This window comes from Lathamus discolor, chromosome 10 (assembly GCF_037157495.1).
Source record: "Lathamus discolor isolate bLatDis1 chromosome 10, bLatDis1.hap1, whole genome shotgun sequence".
NCBI classification, from domain to species: domain Eukaryota; kingdom Metazoa; phylum Chordata; class Aves; order Psittaciformes; family Psittacidae; genus Lathamus; species Lathamus discolor.
In genome coordinates this window covers 8580417-8599936 of record NC_088893.1, presented here as the reverse complement: position 1 = coordinate 8599936, position 19520 = coordinate 8580417, and the positions used below count along the sequence as shown (strand labels likewise).

General features: G+C 36.2%; 1 protein-coding gene across 1 annotated transcript in view; it reads left to right on the top strand.

Annotated features, from left to right (window-relative positions):
- Positions 1-6191: 6191 nt before the first annotated feature.
- GABRG2 (gamma-aminobutyric acid type A receptor subunit gamma2) overlaps positions 6192-19520 on the top strand; it is a 65140-nt gene continuing 51811 nt past the window's right edge. Inside the window, exon 1 of the mRNA XM_065690254.1 lies at positions 6192-6298. Coding sequence (XP_065546326.1) covers positions 6192-6298 — 107 coding nt within the window. The remainder of the gene's footprint in view (positions 6299-19520) is intronic.

The following is a 19520-nucleotide window of genomic DNA, read 5'->3' as shown; positions in this document are numbered from 1 at the left end:
ATAACTTCCAAAAGAAAGATGCAAGTAGGCTGAGAGACCACTGATCATAATCATACTTGAAACAATAGTACTAAACTCATCCCACTTAAAGTACACACTATGTGAGTCAGGTTCCCCATTTCCCCCACGTAAAGATTCTGTCATCTCAGGAGTGACAGCAGCATTGCTGCCTGCTCTCCTTCACTCTTTACTCTCAGTAGCGAGAGGAGGACAATTCAAGTCTTCTTTCCGCTTCAGTTTATGGGTGACTACAGGAGGCAGTGACTGCCTTCCTGAGATGGTTTCAAAAACCACTGGCCTTTAGAGATTTAGCACAAAGCATGGTGAGGAAGCTATAGCTTGAACACAGGTTTTTGACCTAAACTGTTCATGCAGTATAAATACACATGAGGAGAAACCCTGCTAGAGACTAGTATGAATATATAACTATATATGGTTCCTGAAAATCATGATTTGCGAATCTTGTGGAGCAGAGACTTCTCTTGGGCACTGATAAAACTGTTCAGAAAACAACCATTATTGTGTTCCTCAGAAAGCATCTTAGTGTAGCGATTTTTTCATGTAAGAATTTAGCCTAATGGAACTGGGTCCTCTGGGTTACATTGAAGGGCAAGAAAGCTTTCTCAGGTCAGTGCCAGGAAGGTGGGGAATGAAGTTTGCTGAAAGAGTTTTATGACAAGAGAATCTTAGATGTTTATAGCACAAAACAGCATTTGTTAAGTCTGTTGCTGGCAGGAACTTGTAAATCTAAGTACAGTGAGAGAGCTCTTAGCCAAAAACTTGTTTTCTGTACTGTTCTAGCGCAAGATCAAAGCATATAAACAAACACAGTATTTTGGGGTTGTGTTTTGGTTGCATTACAGCTACCAGTATATTTTTCCTTGTAAGTTAAATACTCAGAAAGTGATTGTCTGGAATAGAAACCCAATGAAACAGAATAAAAATATTTCTGACAAATACTGTCTTTGCATAAACCCCTGAAATATCACTCCATACATATTTTAGGAAAGAATTCAAATTTTTTTACTGCTAAGGTCTAAAATAATTCTTTAAAAAATAATTTCCTAAGCAGCACAAGATTGTGGCTTTTTAAAAAATGTAGTAGGTTTAGTCCTCTAAGAAGTTGGATTCAGCTTGACGGCTTTCTTGAAAGAATTCTTATTTTTGTCTTTTTAGCCTTATCTTTCTTTTATTCTTGCAGCTCAAGTCAATTGTCTCAGTTCTAATAAATAACACTGAAATAATACTTCAATGGTATTTTTTCAGTTAAATAATAAAATGTATCTGGAATCCTACTTTACCATATTCATTACAACATTATGCAATTTGCCCAACACCTTCATCCAATATTTAACAGGGAAAAGTAGCAGTGAGATTCAATATTAAGAACTGACTATTTTTAGTTATATAACAAAAAATAATTAGATTTAAGTTACATCTGCCAAAATAGACAGGTCTGTATTTGGGTACGTGATGCAATGTAGTTTTGAGTTCATCTACTTATTACTGATAGGAATGTATAAATTCATGCAGTTGTAGTAATGTGGTTAGACTTTATTAAAAATAACCTCTTTGAAAGGCCCAGATAACATGTCCATGAAGAAGTCAATAATCATCTTTAAACTATGATCTTAGTCTGGCACTAAGGAATGTACTTTCTATTTGGTTCACCACCATACCAATCCTTCACAAAATATTTGTATTTTGTGCACATGAATTAAAAGAGAACCAGATATCTAGGTCTTCTAAATGACAAGTCCAGCCACAGACCCCTGAGTTGGCAGTAAGTACTCAGACCTGGCAGCTCCTGCTCTAGTACAAAATTTTCTTTATGAGTGAGATAATAAATTAATAGGAAAATATACACATGCTCCAATACACAACCACAAACATATATGTACATCAATAAATGTACAAAAACATGTGCTAGCTTTCTTCTTTTGATTGTATGAAATTCTAGAATTCCATCTAAGAAATATACTGGATGCTCTCTTCCTCAGGAATTCAGTATTAAGGTATTTCACCAAGGCTAGAATGTGCTGAGAGAATTTTGGAAGAAACCAAAATGTTATCAATGTTAATATTAGTACCATAAAATCTGTATTTAAATATAGCTTTAAATGAACTATTTTTTAAGATCTGTGGATTAATGCAGTTCTAAAGTGGTTTTTTATAACTAGGATATTTTATTTCTGGATAAAAATAATTTGAAACTTCTAATGTATATTCTAAGCATCAAAAAATTACTTGATATGTAATGAACAGTCTCCTAAAACATCACTAGACAATTTAGCTACATAAATCTTTCCTTCTTGTATCTTTAAGAAACCATCCCTAACATGACCCATAAAACCTAGTTACCTCTTACCAAAATTTTATGCCACTTGAGAGAGACTGAAATTAGCATTTTATTTTTGGTTGGATTTTTGTTTTGCTTTATTTTGTTTAGGGTTTTTTGTCTAAAGCAACACAAGGAATTACAAGCTGAAACAGAAGAATTTCCAGATATGAACTTGTGATAAAGAAAAACAAAGCAGAAAAACTTACCTGCGGGTAAATTGAGTATATGTTGACTTTGTCAGTCCTTTTTTTTTTTTTTTTACTTTATCTTTTATAAAACTTCTATTTTCACATTTACTTTTTTTCAGATATATCTTTTTTTCCTCTTTGTTAAAGTATGATGCAATATCTGATCGGAAGGAAAAATAATTTTAGAGTAAGGAACAGCCATGTTTTCTTTGGGCTTAAAGATACACCTAGGGAAATCAGCGGAAGCTGAGAGCCTCCTTGTAAATTGCACAAGCTGTCAACCAAAGTATATTAAGATACCCTTGCGAATATTATTCTGGTTTGGTATAGACTGCATGTTTTTGGAACAATTATCTCTTTGTTTAATTATTATTCATAGTTCATTTTTTCCATAAAAAACTTTAAGTCATTTGTTGTGAAGATAGCACTTTTGTGCTCAGGGGCAAATTACTATCTGGAATTGGTTTATCACACTAAACGTGCCAGGAAAACATTTCACACTAGGCAGTGTCCTCATGTAAACTTGGTCCTTTGTGACAATTTATTATAATGGAATTTTAAGACATAGCTGTCTGATCTGAGCTTCAAAGACAACATGTGTTTAAACAGAAAGCAGCCTATTGAATGTCTGTTTTCTGTATCACTTATTATCTGCTACAGATAAACATTTTCTTTTTCTCCCAGCAAAGGTTATCATCATGACCAGAAATGAAAATATTGAAATACATTAACCATAGAACCTGGGTTTGCTTTCTCTTCCTTCAGGGCAAGGTTGCAAAGAACTGCAAGGACAGTTTTGCATTTGAAATTACTTACAGCCAACATTGTTATTGCTTGATTGTTGGTGGATAAATTTAAAGTATTTTGGTCAAGTGTTCTGATACCCAAATGATGTTACCTATTATGTTTACTATCTGGGAGCACTAAAAAAACTGCCTTGGCCTTTGCGTGGTCCACTGACTGTATCAGTCTGAAGACCCTAATTCCCTCTACCTAAGTTGGTGCCTAAATGTCAGTTCACAGTTCACACATGTGAAAATAAAATTAAGGTAGATGCATCTGACATGAAAAAATGATCATAATATGGTGATTCAAATTTTAATATGCAGAACAGTCTACACAATCTTCAGTTTATGCTTGTCCATCAAAACCTACTGATATATTCAGAATGTGAATAGATGGCACAGCTAATAAAATACCTACAGAATCTACAGTATCAATGACCCATGTCTCTGTACATCTTAATGAACTCTAAGAAAGATTGGCACTACAGTATCTAACTCCTTTTGACATACCCTTTATGATGGAAACCTGGAAAAAGAACTCTTTAGGTTTGACACCCAGCAAGCTTTTCTTATGTTGCATCCCCCTTGCCTCTCAACAAGTATAATGAGCTGAACCTCTCAAGTCAAAGTGTGTAACAATTTTGTAGGAAGTCCAGCAACTATTCTCAGACAAGGAGGATGTGAAACATTTTGCTATGGGACAAAGTTCAGGACATAAAGCACAGTGTAAAGCTGCTAAAATACAGCAGACATAGTTGCTAATACATAGTCAACACAATAACTATTTGAACAGTTCAAATTCTTAGCTATCAACAATTTTGATTCCTTCATCAAAATATAAACAGCATTTTTAACTTTCGAAGGAATGTTTTGATAACTGATATGAGAGATTACAGCAGTAACATCACAAAAGTTTCATGTTAAGAGCTAATGAAGTAAACCATGAGCAAATGTTGATGTTTGAATATGCATGCACACAGATACATATACTGAGAGAGATACAGGGAGAGCATGTGGAATATTTTACACATTTTTTATCTCTGGAGTGGCTGTACTGAAACACAAATTAGTGAAGTGACTTAATTAAGATTAGGACCCTTGACTGTAAATATTAAGAACCAGGATCATAACTTGTTATTTGTTTGGAAACACTGATAAAAACACAGTGACATCATTACATATGGACCCAAATAATCACAGAACTGTCTACCTAGGGGGCAAGATGTGTTTCATTCAACTGATAATATTGATCTATTGCTTATTGCTGTACTCAAATACACTGGTTTGGGAAATGAAAAAAAAAAAAAAAAGCAGCTTGATGGTTCAGGGCTGGATCTAATTTTTTGACTATTTGGGAACTCAGCTACTGCCGCTATTTTTGATTGATAAAGTTCAGATTGGTTTGGGTATTGGCAGGTTTGAGCAGGATCTGTGTGCCAAATTTTGTTTAGACTACATCCAGTCCAGAGGGAAATTTTGATGCTTTTATTCTATTTAGGACCATTTCAGTTTCTTTCCATTTAAGTGTTCTTTAGAAAAATTATTTTTTATTTCTCTCTTGAGTTTTAGAACGATGGGTTTTAAACTGAACAGTGTTAGGTCACATCTCCCAGGTGCTGATGGTTAAGTTTGATCAGTCTCCTGGTTTATAAAACAGCACTGGGGAGGCTTGATGCTCTCTATATCTGCTTTGGTTTTTGGCAGAAAAAAAAAATGAGATAAAAAAAATAGTTATTGTAGCTCATACAGCTATTTTAGACTGAGGTGCTCTTACTTTGCGAAATCAGGGAATTACCTGAATTTTTTACTTCACTAGTAGCTGCTAAATTGCATTTTTGGACAATGGAACTTGGGATTCTGGTTCCAGAATTTGGCAACATCCAGCTCTTATAGTCATTTAGCGTTTCCCCTTTGGCCAGGAAGCATTTCCCGTGTCTCTGTAGCCTGGTTTTATTAGGGGGAGGGGAGATAAAAGCCTTGCATATTCCCCCTAATCCTATCACACACTAAGTCACCTCATTCATATTGACTCCACCAATGCTGCTTTCACCATTTCCTGAGTTACTTAGCAACAACCATCCCTCCCTTTTCCACTCCCCCATCCATCCTTTCATTTTTTTTTCCCCCTTTTGCAACCACGATTTCCAGGCTGTTTAGAAAAATGAGGATGCTCAGCAGCATAGGGCAAGCTTTTCCTTCCAACTTCCCTTTTTATGCCTGCCAAATCCTTCTCGCCTCCAAAATGAAAATCCAGGCTGCCTGCATATGTGTAATCAAAGGTTAAAAAGCACCCCGGCTGACACCACGCATGTGTTAATCTGTGCTGCAGCAGAGTGCATCATTTCCACTTTGACCTCAGAGTTAATCTGCATTCAGGCAGAAGCTCCATTGCTTTATTCTTTCTTTTTTTTTTTTTTTTTTCCTCTCATTTACTCTTTCTATTGCTTGATCAGATTTCATTGCATGTGTTTGAGTGGTTCTGTAAATGTCTGCATGTGTATGTGTTTCTTCTTTCCTTGACTGCTTTTATTCTGTGAGTGTCCGTGATTTTGCTGTTTGGTCGTTGTGGGGTTTTTTTTTCCCCTTTTTTTCCCAATTATATTATTCCCCTAGACTTGGAAGCTGCTGCCTGCTGCCTGAGCTGACGTTTTCTGATTATATCTGCAAAGGGCTTCTGCAGATCTAATTTCTGTCTCCCTGCATATTAATTCCCGCAGCTGGGCGCAATGTATCATCCCACTGACGGGACCTGGTAGGGAGGGGGGCAGAACCACTACCAAAAAAAAAAAAAATAAAGAAGGGGACGGATCCATCTGCAACCGAGAGGAAAGGGGAAAAAAACTTGGTTGGGGGGGGGGGGGAGGGAGAGAAAAAGAGATGATTCCTTCAAATCCAACAAGCCTGGGGAGCACTGCATTCTTGAATCCTGCATTTTCGCTCAAAATGATGGTGTGGGCACTTCTGTTCCTCTCTCTCATCCAGTGGTAAGATGTGCTTTCTGATTCTGTTGGGAGGGGTGGGGGGGAGAGGGAGGGCTGGGGGGTGAAGAATCTGTTTGCAAATTTGCAGAGCTGTGTGAGAATGCTGGAGGTTTGGATCGTGGCATTACATTCGTCTATCTCCTAGCAGCTGAGATCTTACAATGTTTTATTTCTCTTACAATTGTTGTCGCTCTGAAATGGACAGGGAGGGTAAGCAGCGGGTGTGTATGATGGTGGTACATGCCGGGTTTCTCATAGAATTTGATGCCATATTACTGAAGCCTTTTATATCTGATTTACTGTTTGATACCATGCATGGAGTTATAATACAGCTGTGTTCTGAGGGTAGAATGTCAGTGCATTTTTGTTTGTTTGCACCTAAGCAGCCACATCATGGCTGTGCCCGGCTGCGGGCTCTGAGGCACCACTCACTCCCTCGGTAAGGAGCCAGTGCAGGGATCCAGGGCCAAGGACAGAGATGCAGTTCCCTGCACAAGCCTCCAAGGCAGGCAGAAGGGCTGCCTGTATTTCCCTCGTACAGAAGTGGTTTTAATGCTGATGGAACAAGCAAAGGGATATAATTGTGTTCACTGATTGTATGAGACAAACGTTCACCACAGCATTCACCCCCCCCCGACACATGTACTGAAGACAACCTGTGCATGCTGCATATGTGTATGTGTACAGAGATGTAAAGAAGTAAAAATCTTAACAGCAGAGGAAGAAGGAGTTTGCATGGGGATGAGTAGAAAGTGGAGGGGGGAGTGAGTGTTGCTGCAGTGCCAAGCACTACGCTGAACCGTAACTGCAAAAATCTGTGGACTGTGCATTTAGCAGGTTAGATGAGAAAGTAGCACTGCATCACAAAGTACCTGGCCTTTCATGTGCCATATCCTCACAGCTGTGTAAGCCATGTTGCCATTGATACACCAGAGAAGTTAGTGCCCACCCTCTTTTATACTATTAATGCTGTACTGACATAGACTCGCTCCTCATTCAAATTTACCTTCTCTCTCCTCCCCTCCTTTTATCTGGACACTACCATACTAAAAAGTGGGTTCTTTCTCGTTGGGTTTTTTTTTTTCCTTTTGTTTGTCTGTTTAAGAAATATCAGACTTTGCAGCCGCAGTGGTAGGATTTTGTTTCTAAGCAAAATAAATAGGCCAAAATTATTGGCCAGGGAAATTAAAAGTTGCTGGGTTTTAGAATAACTTTCTTCACACAAAAAGAACTTTGTGAAGAATTCCTGTGAAAAGAAACTTAAAATGGTTGAAAATGGAGTAGAAAGTGAAATAAAACTTGGTGAGACTACCCTGAGGGATACTTTTGAGGGATACTTCGTTATTGGGAGTAAGACAGGTGCAAGGTGTCTCTGATGCTTACAGAATTGTTTATGATTACCACGTGAATACAGCAATGAAAAATAAGCTTTGACAGGATCTCATGAACAGTCTCAGATTATTTTGACATAAAGCTTCCACTAAAATAATCCCAGATATTTATGTTAACACGCTTCCTTCTTTTCACTCATCTTTCAGAATAACATAGCCTGAGAGGAATTTTGCCAAAACTATTTCATAAGCTTTAAAAGAAACTTCATAATACAAATTAAAGTTTCATCTCAGCAAAATGTTCTGTTTTCTGGTCAAAGCCATCTGATAGCCAAGATGGTTTCCTCTGACAGCTTCCTGACCTCATAATTTTAAAGAATAAATAACAGATAAAGAAACAAATTTAATAAGGGACAAGTAAAAGGGAAAATTATCCTTAGTGCTTTACAAAAATATTTTATTAAATATTTCACATGATTTTAATTCTAATAATTGGGACACTTTTCTCCTACTTTTATAGAAGAAACCTTACTAGTAGTCTTGGAAACTTATAGACCAAAACAGAGTTACAGAATTGAGTTTAGATACTATTTATTTATAACCTGGAAGAAAGTTTTTCTTTGCTAAAAACTCATCTAACACTTCATAAAGAGGGGAATAGCTTTCATATTATCTGTTGCTTGTCTTGGACATAGAAATTCTGAAAAGCCAATGCAACTGAACATTGACATATATACTCTATGTTATGCAGCTAAATAAATGTCGTGACATCAATCAGAAAACACACGAAAGTTAAAGTATTTGCAGAATCTGATCAGAGTAATGGAACGCATAAAAACAGATTACCAATATTGTAACTAATATTAATTAATAAGAAACCACTATTAATAAAAAAACTATGTAGAAAAATTAATTGTTATGCAATTGTTGATATTTAAAAGATTGAAGAAAGAAGAGAGAAGTTAAGGCATCATTCAGAAAGTAATGAAGTAGCTAAAATTCTGACATTGACTTCAGCAAACCACGATCTGAATGACTTTAGAACAAATGCCATGTTACGTATCTGCAGTCTTTTACCTTCACAATGTTTTTATGCAGTAGTTTTAATCACATGCACAAAATTGCACCCTTACAATTGTGCACACTAAAGTTTTAGGAAGCGCTTTTTTCCAGTTTGTTTCTTGACATTCATAACCGTACTGAAAACTTATTGCATAAAGCTCCCCCATCATCTTATCACTAAGACTAGTGCAGTAGCATTGCAGCCCCTGATATTGGCTGAAGGTGCGGGTCAGTGGAAATGAGTCAAACTAAACTCCGAATTTCTGAAAACTGTGCAATCTTCGGGTTGATAAACACTTTTGAAAGGTAAATAAAATAGTTCGATATTCGTACACCTCCATATGGGGTTTAATTGGAAGTAATTATTTGATTACACTTATTTCACACAATAGGTGATTAACATGTTACATGTAATAGAGCTCACTTGTCAGCAAAGTTTGAAATAGATTTAGTTATATTCTGCACATTATTTACATACAGATTTTATTAGTTTTGCATAGGCCTTAGCTTTAAAGAATTGTCAGTAAAAATCACAGGAACACAGCACAAAGTCATGTCCAGATGTGAAATGCTGGACACTAGCTACTTTTGTTTTTTCACTTGTTAGTGCCCAAGTAGCGCCATAGCGATGTTTCTATGTTGCAACTAGATACCTAAACCTGAAAACTCTCAAGACTGATCAGAAAAAAGGCACAAATAAAGCAATCATTTCAGCACTGAAATAGTTCGGTTTATACGTGAATATATGTATTTTTAGTAGTAAATTACCAAACTTGAGAGTAAATAAAATTGTTTTGCTCTTGTGAAGCACTTAGCAGTGTCAGTTGGGTTTTCGCACTGTGTGGTAAGTGATGCAATAACAATGATTAAAAGGGGCATGATAAGTGAAATACTAACAAAGATTAAAAGGGGCATGAATATCCCTAAGCTGAACAGTCATTTAGAATTACTGTAAAGCTAGCTAACATCAGTTTGCTATCAATCCTGCAACTGTAGTTATTCTTACACTAGCTTCCAATACTTTCATGCAGTGTCTAGCACTAATATTAAGTCAGAGGTCACTTGGAGCATTATTGGAATAAGATGTTGCTCAGCAAGAGACTATTTCTCAGTTAAAAAGGAATGGTTCTTTTTAGAGAAGTGTCATCACAGAAAATATGAATCTAGGTGCTGTTAAATTATGACTTTAACCTTGCCTATGATACTATGAAATCAAATATTTAATGCTGACTGGCCTATATACTACAGTGTTTGTTTCAGCAGAGCTGAGGCTGTATGAAGCTGCACTCAACTTGAACATTTCAGGGGTAGCAAGGAGGGTGAGGATGCCTTTTAATTTTTCATAGCCATGCTGTATTCCTGACTGCTATGAGCTGTAATGGTGGGATAGGAACTTGGAACAAATAGCATTTTAATAAAAAGGACTACCAAACTCACTGATCTTGAGTAGATTTGAACAATTCCATGAAATTCTCCCTATCTCATTATTAATAACTTGATAGGGTAGGAAAGATTACAGACACTGTTTTCTTACTTGCAATTACATAATGATTTGGAAATGCAGTTTAAGCCCTTTAACTAGCTTCTGCTTTGGTAACTAAACCACCTAGCCCTAATACATACCAAAATTCAGGTATTCCAAAATACTCCAGTGAATGCACAAAGTGATGTTGAAAAGTCTTTCAGAAAGTTTGAATCTTTGAAAATTCAAGAAGTGAAACTTGCTAATAAAGAAACTTCTATAATCTAACTACACTAAAAACAGTTTAGGAAATTAATATACTATTTTAATGTAATATTTCCCATGTGATTCATATTATATGTGTTATTCACGGCCATACAAACCATGCTTTTGGGTCCTGAGTGTAAACTGTTCCTGACTAGTGCTGATCTGGAAAAAAAAACACCTTGTTGATTTGGATTGTGGTCACGTTGTTTCCTCTTTATGCTACATTTGCTCTATTGGCACATGCCGAGAAACTCAGTAATAGTTGCACAAAAATTTTAAAGGTAAGAAGGCTCTGACAGGATTGAACAGATGAAGGGGAAAGAAGCGAATACCTGGTCAAAGGAAACTTACTCCAAGTCTTAGACGCAGTACAATTACATTCTCATATACTTAAGTAATGGCCAGCACTTTCTGCAACAAAGAACTGATCTGTGAATTGAAAGCACGAATTATTAAAGGATTAGATAGAGCATTAGACACAGGTGAGCAATAACATGCACATGCTTATAGGAAAGTTGATTTTTTTTCTCTTATTCTGCCTCTGATGCCTGCTTAGAGTGTATCTGTACTGATAGCACAGTGCCTTGTAGAGATAACGTTCAAGTAAGTTCCAAAGCAGAGGCAGTTTTGAGGGCACTACCTCTGACAGGCACTGTCCTGCAATGTGGTAATGCACCAGCTCATTTGAAGCTCACTCAGTACCCTGCAGCCTTCCCCTTGTTATGTGCAGCCACTCCAGCAATAAGGATTTAATATATACCTAGACACAAAGATTCTATTAGGGTGGTCATCTGGTTATTTCTTTTTATAAACATTCAGCAGAATAACTAGAGTGTACCGTGGTTCTCCACTGGTACAGTCTGAACTGCTGCTTTACAAACTATTTTACTGCAGCCCCACTCACAGTCTTATACAGAAAAGGATACAGATTATGCGAGAGTGGCAGCAAAGAATACAATGCTAGCTGGGGGTTTGCTTAATATGAATTTGGGCATAGAAAATATATATGTTAAAAAATAATTGACATAGGGATGTCAGAACTGAAGTGGGTTTTTTAAATGTTCATGCTTCACAGCTTATCAAGTATTGCACTTTTCTGATGAACATATATTGCAATACAAATTCCCTTTAACAGTAACAGTAAGATTTGATTGCCATTTTCCCAGTTCTGTTTACTAAGAAATCAAGACCACAACCTACACCTAATGCTGAAAATCTCTGCAGTTTTAGAAATCTCCTCACATGTTAGGCCTAGTTTTATCCTCTCAGTAATGCCTGACCCACTGCAGTCAGTCTGTTGCTGAGGGAAAACCAGGACCTATACAGTATAAATTCTTACAGGTAGCTATGAACTCATAAATTAGAACTAGGAAATAACCCAAAGTTAAATTATAACTCAGTAAGAAACTTCAAGAAGTGTTTCATACACTGCATAATGCTTTTTCCTTTTGCAGAAAGCTCTCAACCTACATTCCAGCTAACTGATTTACAATACCTCTGAACACCTTTTATCTTAATTCCTTCTCTTTTATTCTGCATAGGAGATCAGCTTAAACTTTACACTCCACTTCATCTCACAGACTATAATGTAAATTGATCTTAAGTGGCATGTGGGTCTTGTCCTGGCCCTCTGGACATAAATGAACTTCTCCATTCAAGAACAGAGCGTATTTTCTGTGAATGGAAGTTCTGAACATAAACTGGGGAGACTTTGTACCACTAAGAGAAAGCGACATGTTTATTTATCTCATTTTAGAAAAGGTATAACAACTGAAGGTAAAAATAGATGTCCAGGTAACTTCATTGGAAGTACTCTTCTGGCCTCAAAGGTGAGGCTCTTAGAACAAGATACATTCATTCTATGAAGAAGAAAGAGACTGCGAATATATCAGGAAAGGACCACAAACTGGTAAAAAAAAAAAAAAAAAGAAAAAAGGCCATCACCATAGTCAGATAACTATAATTATTACTATGTAAGGAAAAGTCTATTTCATAGAAAGAGACTTAAAACAAACATGTTGAGCACTAATGAAATTAGAGACTACAATTGCCTCTAGAGGATATATCTAAAGCAGAAAAAAATCTTGAAGTGTTATTTTAGTTGAAAGATGAGAAGGAAACAGCAGAAAGTGTCTATTTTAAATGCAGATTTTTTATCAGCAGAGTCCAAATTCGCCTAGTGTGTACACCTACAGAGGTGTGTTTTTGCTCCACACATTTTATCTAGGTGAGCTCCTGGCTCAGATTAACTCAAGTTCAGCATGTTGAACCTTTGCTGTCGTTTGAATTGAGTCCATTTTTTTTATTTGTGAAGTCCATAAGTAACCTGTTTGCTTGATTCTTCCAACTACAAAGAAATTGAGCTCTGCACTAAGCCAGAAGGTGGAGAAAACCGCATTTAGTTTTATCTTTGGAAAAAAATAATATAACTTGCTTTTAAACTTGTCATATGAAGTGGTTGGAAATTCATTTATATCAGTATGTGTAACCATCTCCTTCAATGTGAGAAATTCACAAAAAACTTGAAAAAATATCTTTTTTCTTTTTTCGTCCATACGAAAAAAGATTAGGAAGTGGGACATAGTGCATATATATTTTCACAAGTCCCAGCACCTGCAAAATGACTGAGAGAAACTGAGGTAAAAACGGGGAGAAGGTGATAGGTTGAAGAAATCTGTTGAGAGAACACTGAGTATAACATCTAGTGGGATTCTGGGGTATTTGTATAGTACTGACAGGAAGTTAATATGCGAGTCTTGTGAGACTGAATACTGGGTATTCAGTCTGACACACAGTGATATCCTCTTATTTATATAACTGAGAAATATTTTTAACACAACTACTGTCAAAAAAAAAAAAAAAGAAAAAATAAAGAGGCTTAATGCTGCTGAAAACCATCAGCGACTGCATAAGTAGAAGAGAATTGTAGCAAACACCTTCTCATGTGAATGACTACCTCAGCTGCATAATGTTTTTTCATGTGATGTCCTAAGCAACACAGAAAAAGTTGACTACAGCAGCATTACTTGTTTTCTCTTACATAAAAGGTGTAGAGCACCCAATGAAATCATCATTGGCTGCCTGAAAACTTATAAAAATGGTTTTCTTTCTAATCAGTAAGGTAATGCAAAGCCCAATAATTCATTTGGATTCAAAAAGAAGAAAAATACTTCAAAGTCCATTAAACTCAGTGGTAACATTTCCTTACAGGACATCTCTAACTGCATGTTTCTGGAACTGAAGAGATTTTACAAGAGAAGCATCATTGTATTCTTCCCCTGATTTTTTGCTCTTATCTTCTGCTACTGGCACCTGCCAGATTCAAAATACAATATATAACTGATGTGACCTAGAGTAATCATCAGATTAAGATTACTGCAAAGTGGTAGCAGGTAATAGAACTTCAGTAATTTATACAAGAATCTCACTGCAAGAAATTAATATCTTTAAAGAAGAAAATCACTAACGTGTAACTCAGATTTTCTTATCTACAGGATTGGTTCTATTTTTTGAGATTTAGTGGAAGGACATTTTCACACATGCTCGGTAAAGTACAACACAATGCGTAGGCTTAGCTGTGAAATCTGGCCATTGTATATGAGACTAAATATTACTCTTACAAGACAGAACTTTCATCTGTTCTCAGACAGCCAGCAAAACATTAAAGAAATAACATTTTTATAAAATCTAAGCAAATATATATATATTATTACCAGAAATAAAACACCAACACACAAAAATAAACAATTTAAACAAAATGAAGGATAATAATGGGCATTTCAAAAGAATGAAATGAGAAGATACCTGCTTTTTATGCTTGCATTACCTCTCTCTAAATGATGCAGGTAATCATGTTTGGAATTACATTTTTTACTGAATGTCATATTGTACTTTGGTGACAAACCTTGAGATATAAGGCTAGCTTTTTTTCTGAGCTATTTGTTATCATAAGCTTACGAACATTCCACGTTCTACAGGAAAATACCTATCATTCTATACAGTGATAAGAAATGCATACTCAAAATAATATTCTGACAAAATTCGCTGAAAAACAGTGGGTGATATGATAAAATGACTGTTTTCCTCCAATACTGACTCAATGCTATATTGTGTAACACAAATAGTATGTTTTGGTCAAATGAAGATTTTGTTAATCTGTAGTAAGATATCTTCAGAGCTAAATAGAAATCTGCCTGCTGCAACAGATTGAGGATTATCTAGTGAATTCCACTTTCATCTAATTCCCTTAGATTATTTTTCAAGAGAGATAAAAAGAGATAGCAAGAGAAAGAATGAGAAAGAGAACAATTAAGAACAATTAAGATTAATAAGATAATGCTAGAAAGCCTTACTAAACTAATCAATCAATAATCAATGTATTATTAAATATATTATTATTCAATATATTATTATTAAGTGATAATGCATTTCTGGGACCTACTGATCCATGCAAATGTTTAACAAAGCTGGAGAAAGAGTGTCACCAAAACAGAATGAATTACACAGAATGGTCAGAGAAAGTGATCAGTCATCTCTTGGCCATTTCACGTACACACTATGAAAGGGTAGTATAGGATGTACTCTGCTTTTCCTCTCCAAAAACTGATGAAGACACAAAAGACATCACACAGTGAATTCACACTAAGAAGGCTTCAATCAGGTGTACAGCACATTCTGATGGAGGCAGGGGAGAACAGTTCATCAAAGAGTCTGCAAACATCTTTCCCCTTCTGATCTCCTGAACAACATCTCTAGTTTCTACTTTTATAGACCTAAAAGCCATTCTTCCAAAATTTAGGCATTCAAGTTGCCTCTGTGTGCAGAAAAGTAATCACTTGATGAAAAACCATTCAATAATCTAATTCTATGTGTAGATCTTTAGCTCATACTTTATGGTCATGGCCAATATTTTCAAAACAGTTGTGAAACCATTGCCCAGATAGATGCCACACCAAAGGCAAACAGCACACAAATGTCAGTGAATGAAGAATGCCAACAAATATTTAACATATAATTAAAGCTACAGTCAGCTTGTACAGTCACCTTATACAGATTAATAGCTCTGTTAGCTCTTATAGAGTTACTTAATACAGAGAGTAAGGACTTCAGCTATGAGTCCAGAAAAGCTGTACAGTTACTGTGAGAAGGAGGCAGAACTGAAGGAGATGTGGAAGTGAATTGTGAAGGCCGGAATCATGCAGCACTTTTAACGCAGTGACAAGTAGCTTGCTATTACTTGGAACAGAAAACCAGGGATTCAAAAAGATGAGTTATGATCAAATTAACAAAGATGACAAATGCCAAGCAACGTTTTAGATGAAGTGATGATAGTGTATATGTTTTAGAAGTTAAAGGCCAGGGACATGACACATTGAAATCAGAACACAGGTGAGAAAGCTGGTAGTAGCTGTTGGTTATGTAGTAAAAGGACAGAGAAGCAGTGAAAATAACTTCCTTACTACTGACCGGTCTTGCTGCAAAATGGCTTGGAAAAGCAGCTGAGACTTGTGATCCATGTAATGATATCCACACTGCCAAGTACTGTCTCAGTAGCTGAACTTGAAGACCTCAAAGACACCTTCTGGCTTCTGTATGCATAACTGAAATGATGCATGTTGCTCGCGCAGCCTGTGAGGGTTATGAACCCAAGTATGTTTTAGTATTACAATTTTGTTTTGCAACATAGTAAAGAAATCACTATTTTCTTGGAAGGCAAAGGTTTGGAAGAGGGGAAGGTTAATATGACACTTGGTAAAATATTTGGAAAACCTTATCACAAATATTGCTGTTTTTTTATTGAACCAAAGTAATTAACTAAGTATCAAAGCCTACACTGTATTGAACAAACATATTGGATATTTGTAAGCTCTTTGGGACAAGGACAATCAATATTACATTAATAATGGCTTCTTTTTTCATTTTATTTTCCTAATTTTTAAAGGAAATGCTAGAAAACTGTTTTAAAGACTTAAAGCATGCTTTAAGCTGCTTTAAAGACTTAGAGCATGCACTTAAAATGTCTTAAAACCTTAATAAAGCTCTAATGCAGCACATGAGATTAAAGTCCCAACAAATCTTTAGGGCTAAATTCTTAACTTCCATGCCCAGTATAACTAATGAGACTCTTAATACCATTTTAAGAGGCAATGACAAACAACATGAAAATATTTTTCTCTGTCACTGGTTATTGTGGTACTGATCTACAACTCTGCATCCTTGATGTCACAGGCTGTAAAACTGACACACCTCTAGTTCACAGAGGTGAAGACTGTGTTTCTTTCCTCTCACAACAGGCCACCAATGCCTCTAGAGAGAGTTCATTTCTCAGAAGTTATCAATTCCAAATTATTTGCTATTAATATCCAACCACTTTTACACCCACTTAATACACTTTAACCCCTCAATAGCCAATCGCTTTTACCCTGGGTATACTTCTTAATATGGATTATTTCTATAATGAGCCCCAGAATTTACTATTCAGTCACCGACAGATTAGATGTGTGAAAACAAACCCTATATAAATTTAATTTTAAAAGCGAATGGGAATAATTTTAGCCTTACAGATTTCAAAAAGTGGGTTTTATTTTAAGCTTTGAAATAAAATTAATCTTTGGCCAGAAACCAAGAATTTTAGCTCACGTGGCAACTTTGGAGAAGTTCTGAGTATGTGAAGGTTTTTGGAGAGTATTAAGAGATAAAATTGTTTCCAGCTTCAATTTTACGATATCTTAAGGAAGGGGGGATAAAAAAAAAAAAAAAAAAAAAAGGAAAGAGGAAACATACTATCTCTGTAAAATCATTTCTTCTGTTATGGTCCCCAGAGCACTATCTCTTAATCTCTCCATAGTAGATAAGCAGCAGAGGTGATTAAATTTAATGCAATATATATTCAGATTAAAAAAGGAGAAATGTTTATCATCTGCACTTGTTACCTGTGTGTGCAATGTTCAGAGCTCCTCAATGCAACAGTAATGAAAGGATTTAATGCAAAAAATTAGAAGCTTAGTAGTCAAATAATGTCCCATCATAAATAGTACATATTTTAAATAGGGCTTTTCAGTTTCTCACCAAGAATTCCAAACAGTATGTATTTGTTTAACAGAGACATCATGTCTACAATGACATCTTGGGAAACAGGCTGAGGCAGCTAAACTGGGGTTCAATTCTGCAACGTTTGAAGAATTCAAGCTGTCCTCCAGGAAAGCACTTTCACTTGTGTTTAAATGTTTACCAACACCAGGATCAGAATACTGAGCAGCTGGCAGGATGAAAAGCATAATCCTGGAAAATCTGACAGATATAAGCCAAAAATGCCAACATTGCCAGCAAGTGTATTCCAGCTATGTCTTCTCATTTAAATGATTTCACTGGTAATGTCTCCTGGAATACTACGGGGCTTGGAATAGCACCTGTTCTTTAACAAATTTAGAGGTATGTTTGCCAAATTCCTAAGGGGTTCAGGAGGATAAAGCACATGCAGAAGTTTTGCTTCAGTGGTTTCCAGTGGGATTTCTTCACATCAATATCCTGACAGTTATTCTGCTTAAGTCTGTAGCTCATAAAAAGTTGCTGGAGCCACAGCAAGGAAAACTGAAGTTGGATTTATCCATGTGTGAGATAATGTTATGACAGGTAAAACACCTTTATCCTTCCTTAGCTTTGGCTCATGCTCCATTAGTTTTAGGGGTTTGTACTTTTCCCAGGTTTTCAGGACTCCATCTTCACCTGATGGTTCCATCCGGCATCTGTTCGAGTCATGAAAAGACTCTTCCTGCTTTTAAGAAGTTCTGATTACACAGTCTGGATAAGATCCTCAATGGACCAACAACATCTCTGAAGCATCACATTGTCTTTGTCTTCTCTGTACCTACAGAAAATGGGGTCTGAAACCACCTGCATTTTTCCAATTCATGTATTCTTAGTTACCATGATGCTTTGTGCAGCTACCCTAAATAACTTACAGATCTTGTCTGAGTGCTCACCATCAGTACAATCTCCATAAGTGACACCACATGTAGCTGGTGCTTATATCTCTTAAATAGAGCTCCCCCAGCTGGGAATGGACTAATTCAAGATGACCCACTAACATCAGGTGGTAACAGCTGCTTCTCACGGCTTGGCCTTGCATCGATTCACCTTTAAAGCTTATTGCTGTCATGCCATGGTGGATGCTCCATAGAGCTCTGAGAAATGACCAAGGAAACCTGCTGGGGATCTGGCCTGAATATCTGAACATTTTGGTTTACATCTGAAATGCTCTCTGCAGCACATTTAATTTGATTTTGCCACAGCAGAGAGCTGCAGTGAAGACGAGGAGAAAAAGAAAATCCTCTTATATAATCTTTTCAACTGAAGGAAACAGTTTCACCTCTGTATGTCTTCTGTACTTTGTCTCATTCTCTGTAGTATCTTCTGCACTCTGTGTTATTCCATTGCTAAGCATACTTTGAATCTCTAGTTATATGAGTCTACATCTCCTAGACCTTAATGGGGTTTTGCCCCTTCAGGGATTCCAGAAATAAATTGGTAATAGGTGTACCTTATAAAGATGATTCCCAATGCAGTTTTTCAAAATGTTTTTGGAATAAGTTTATGACTACATCTACTGCTATTTCTGACCCTTGTAGCCAGTTTCACACATTAATCAAATCCACTCTTAGTTTCTGCTTCTACTCAGTTATTGTTCTGACTCTTGCCCTTTTTTGAGTTATAAGACATCCATCTTTCTCTATCCCTGAATACTATCTACTTATAAAATACATTTCTAGTAGCTTTCTCTTTAGAACTTTATTTCCCTTTACAAAAACCAAACTTCTCTGATCAAAATCAGAACAATGACAACTTACAAAATAAAATTCTACTACATTGATGTGAGAAAGAGTCAAAAAAGGTATGCCAAAATATTTCTGAAGGAAAAACGAAGTCTGGAAGATATATGTTTGTATATGTGTGAAGTGGAAATTGCTCCTATTTTCCTGGTGTTTTGACTAGCCTTAATAGTCACATTTAAATACAAGGGATGGAAATATAGGCTTTGCAGTGATCATTATGCCTAGCCCACTCAAATGTCAAAAATTTCAGTACTAGGTAAATTTGCACATTA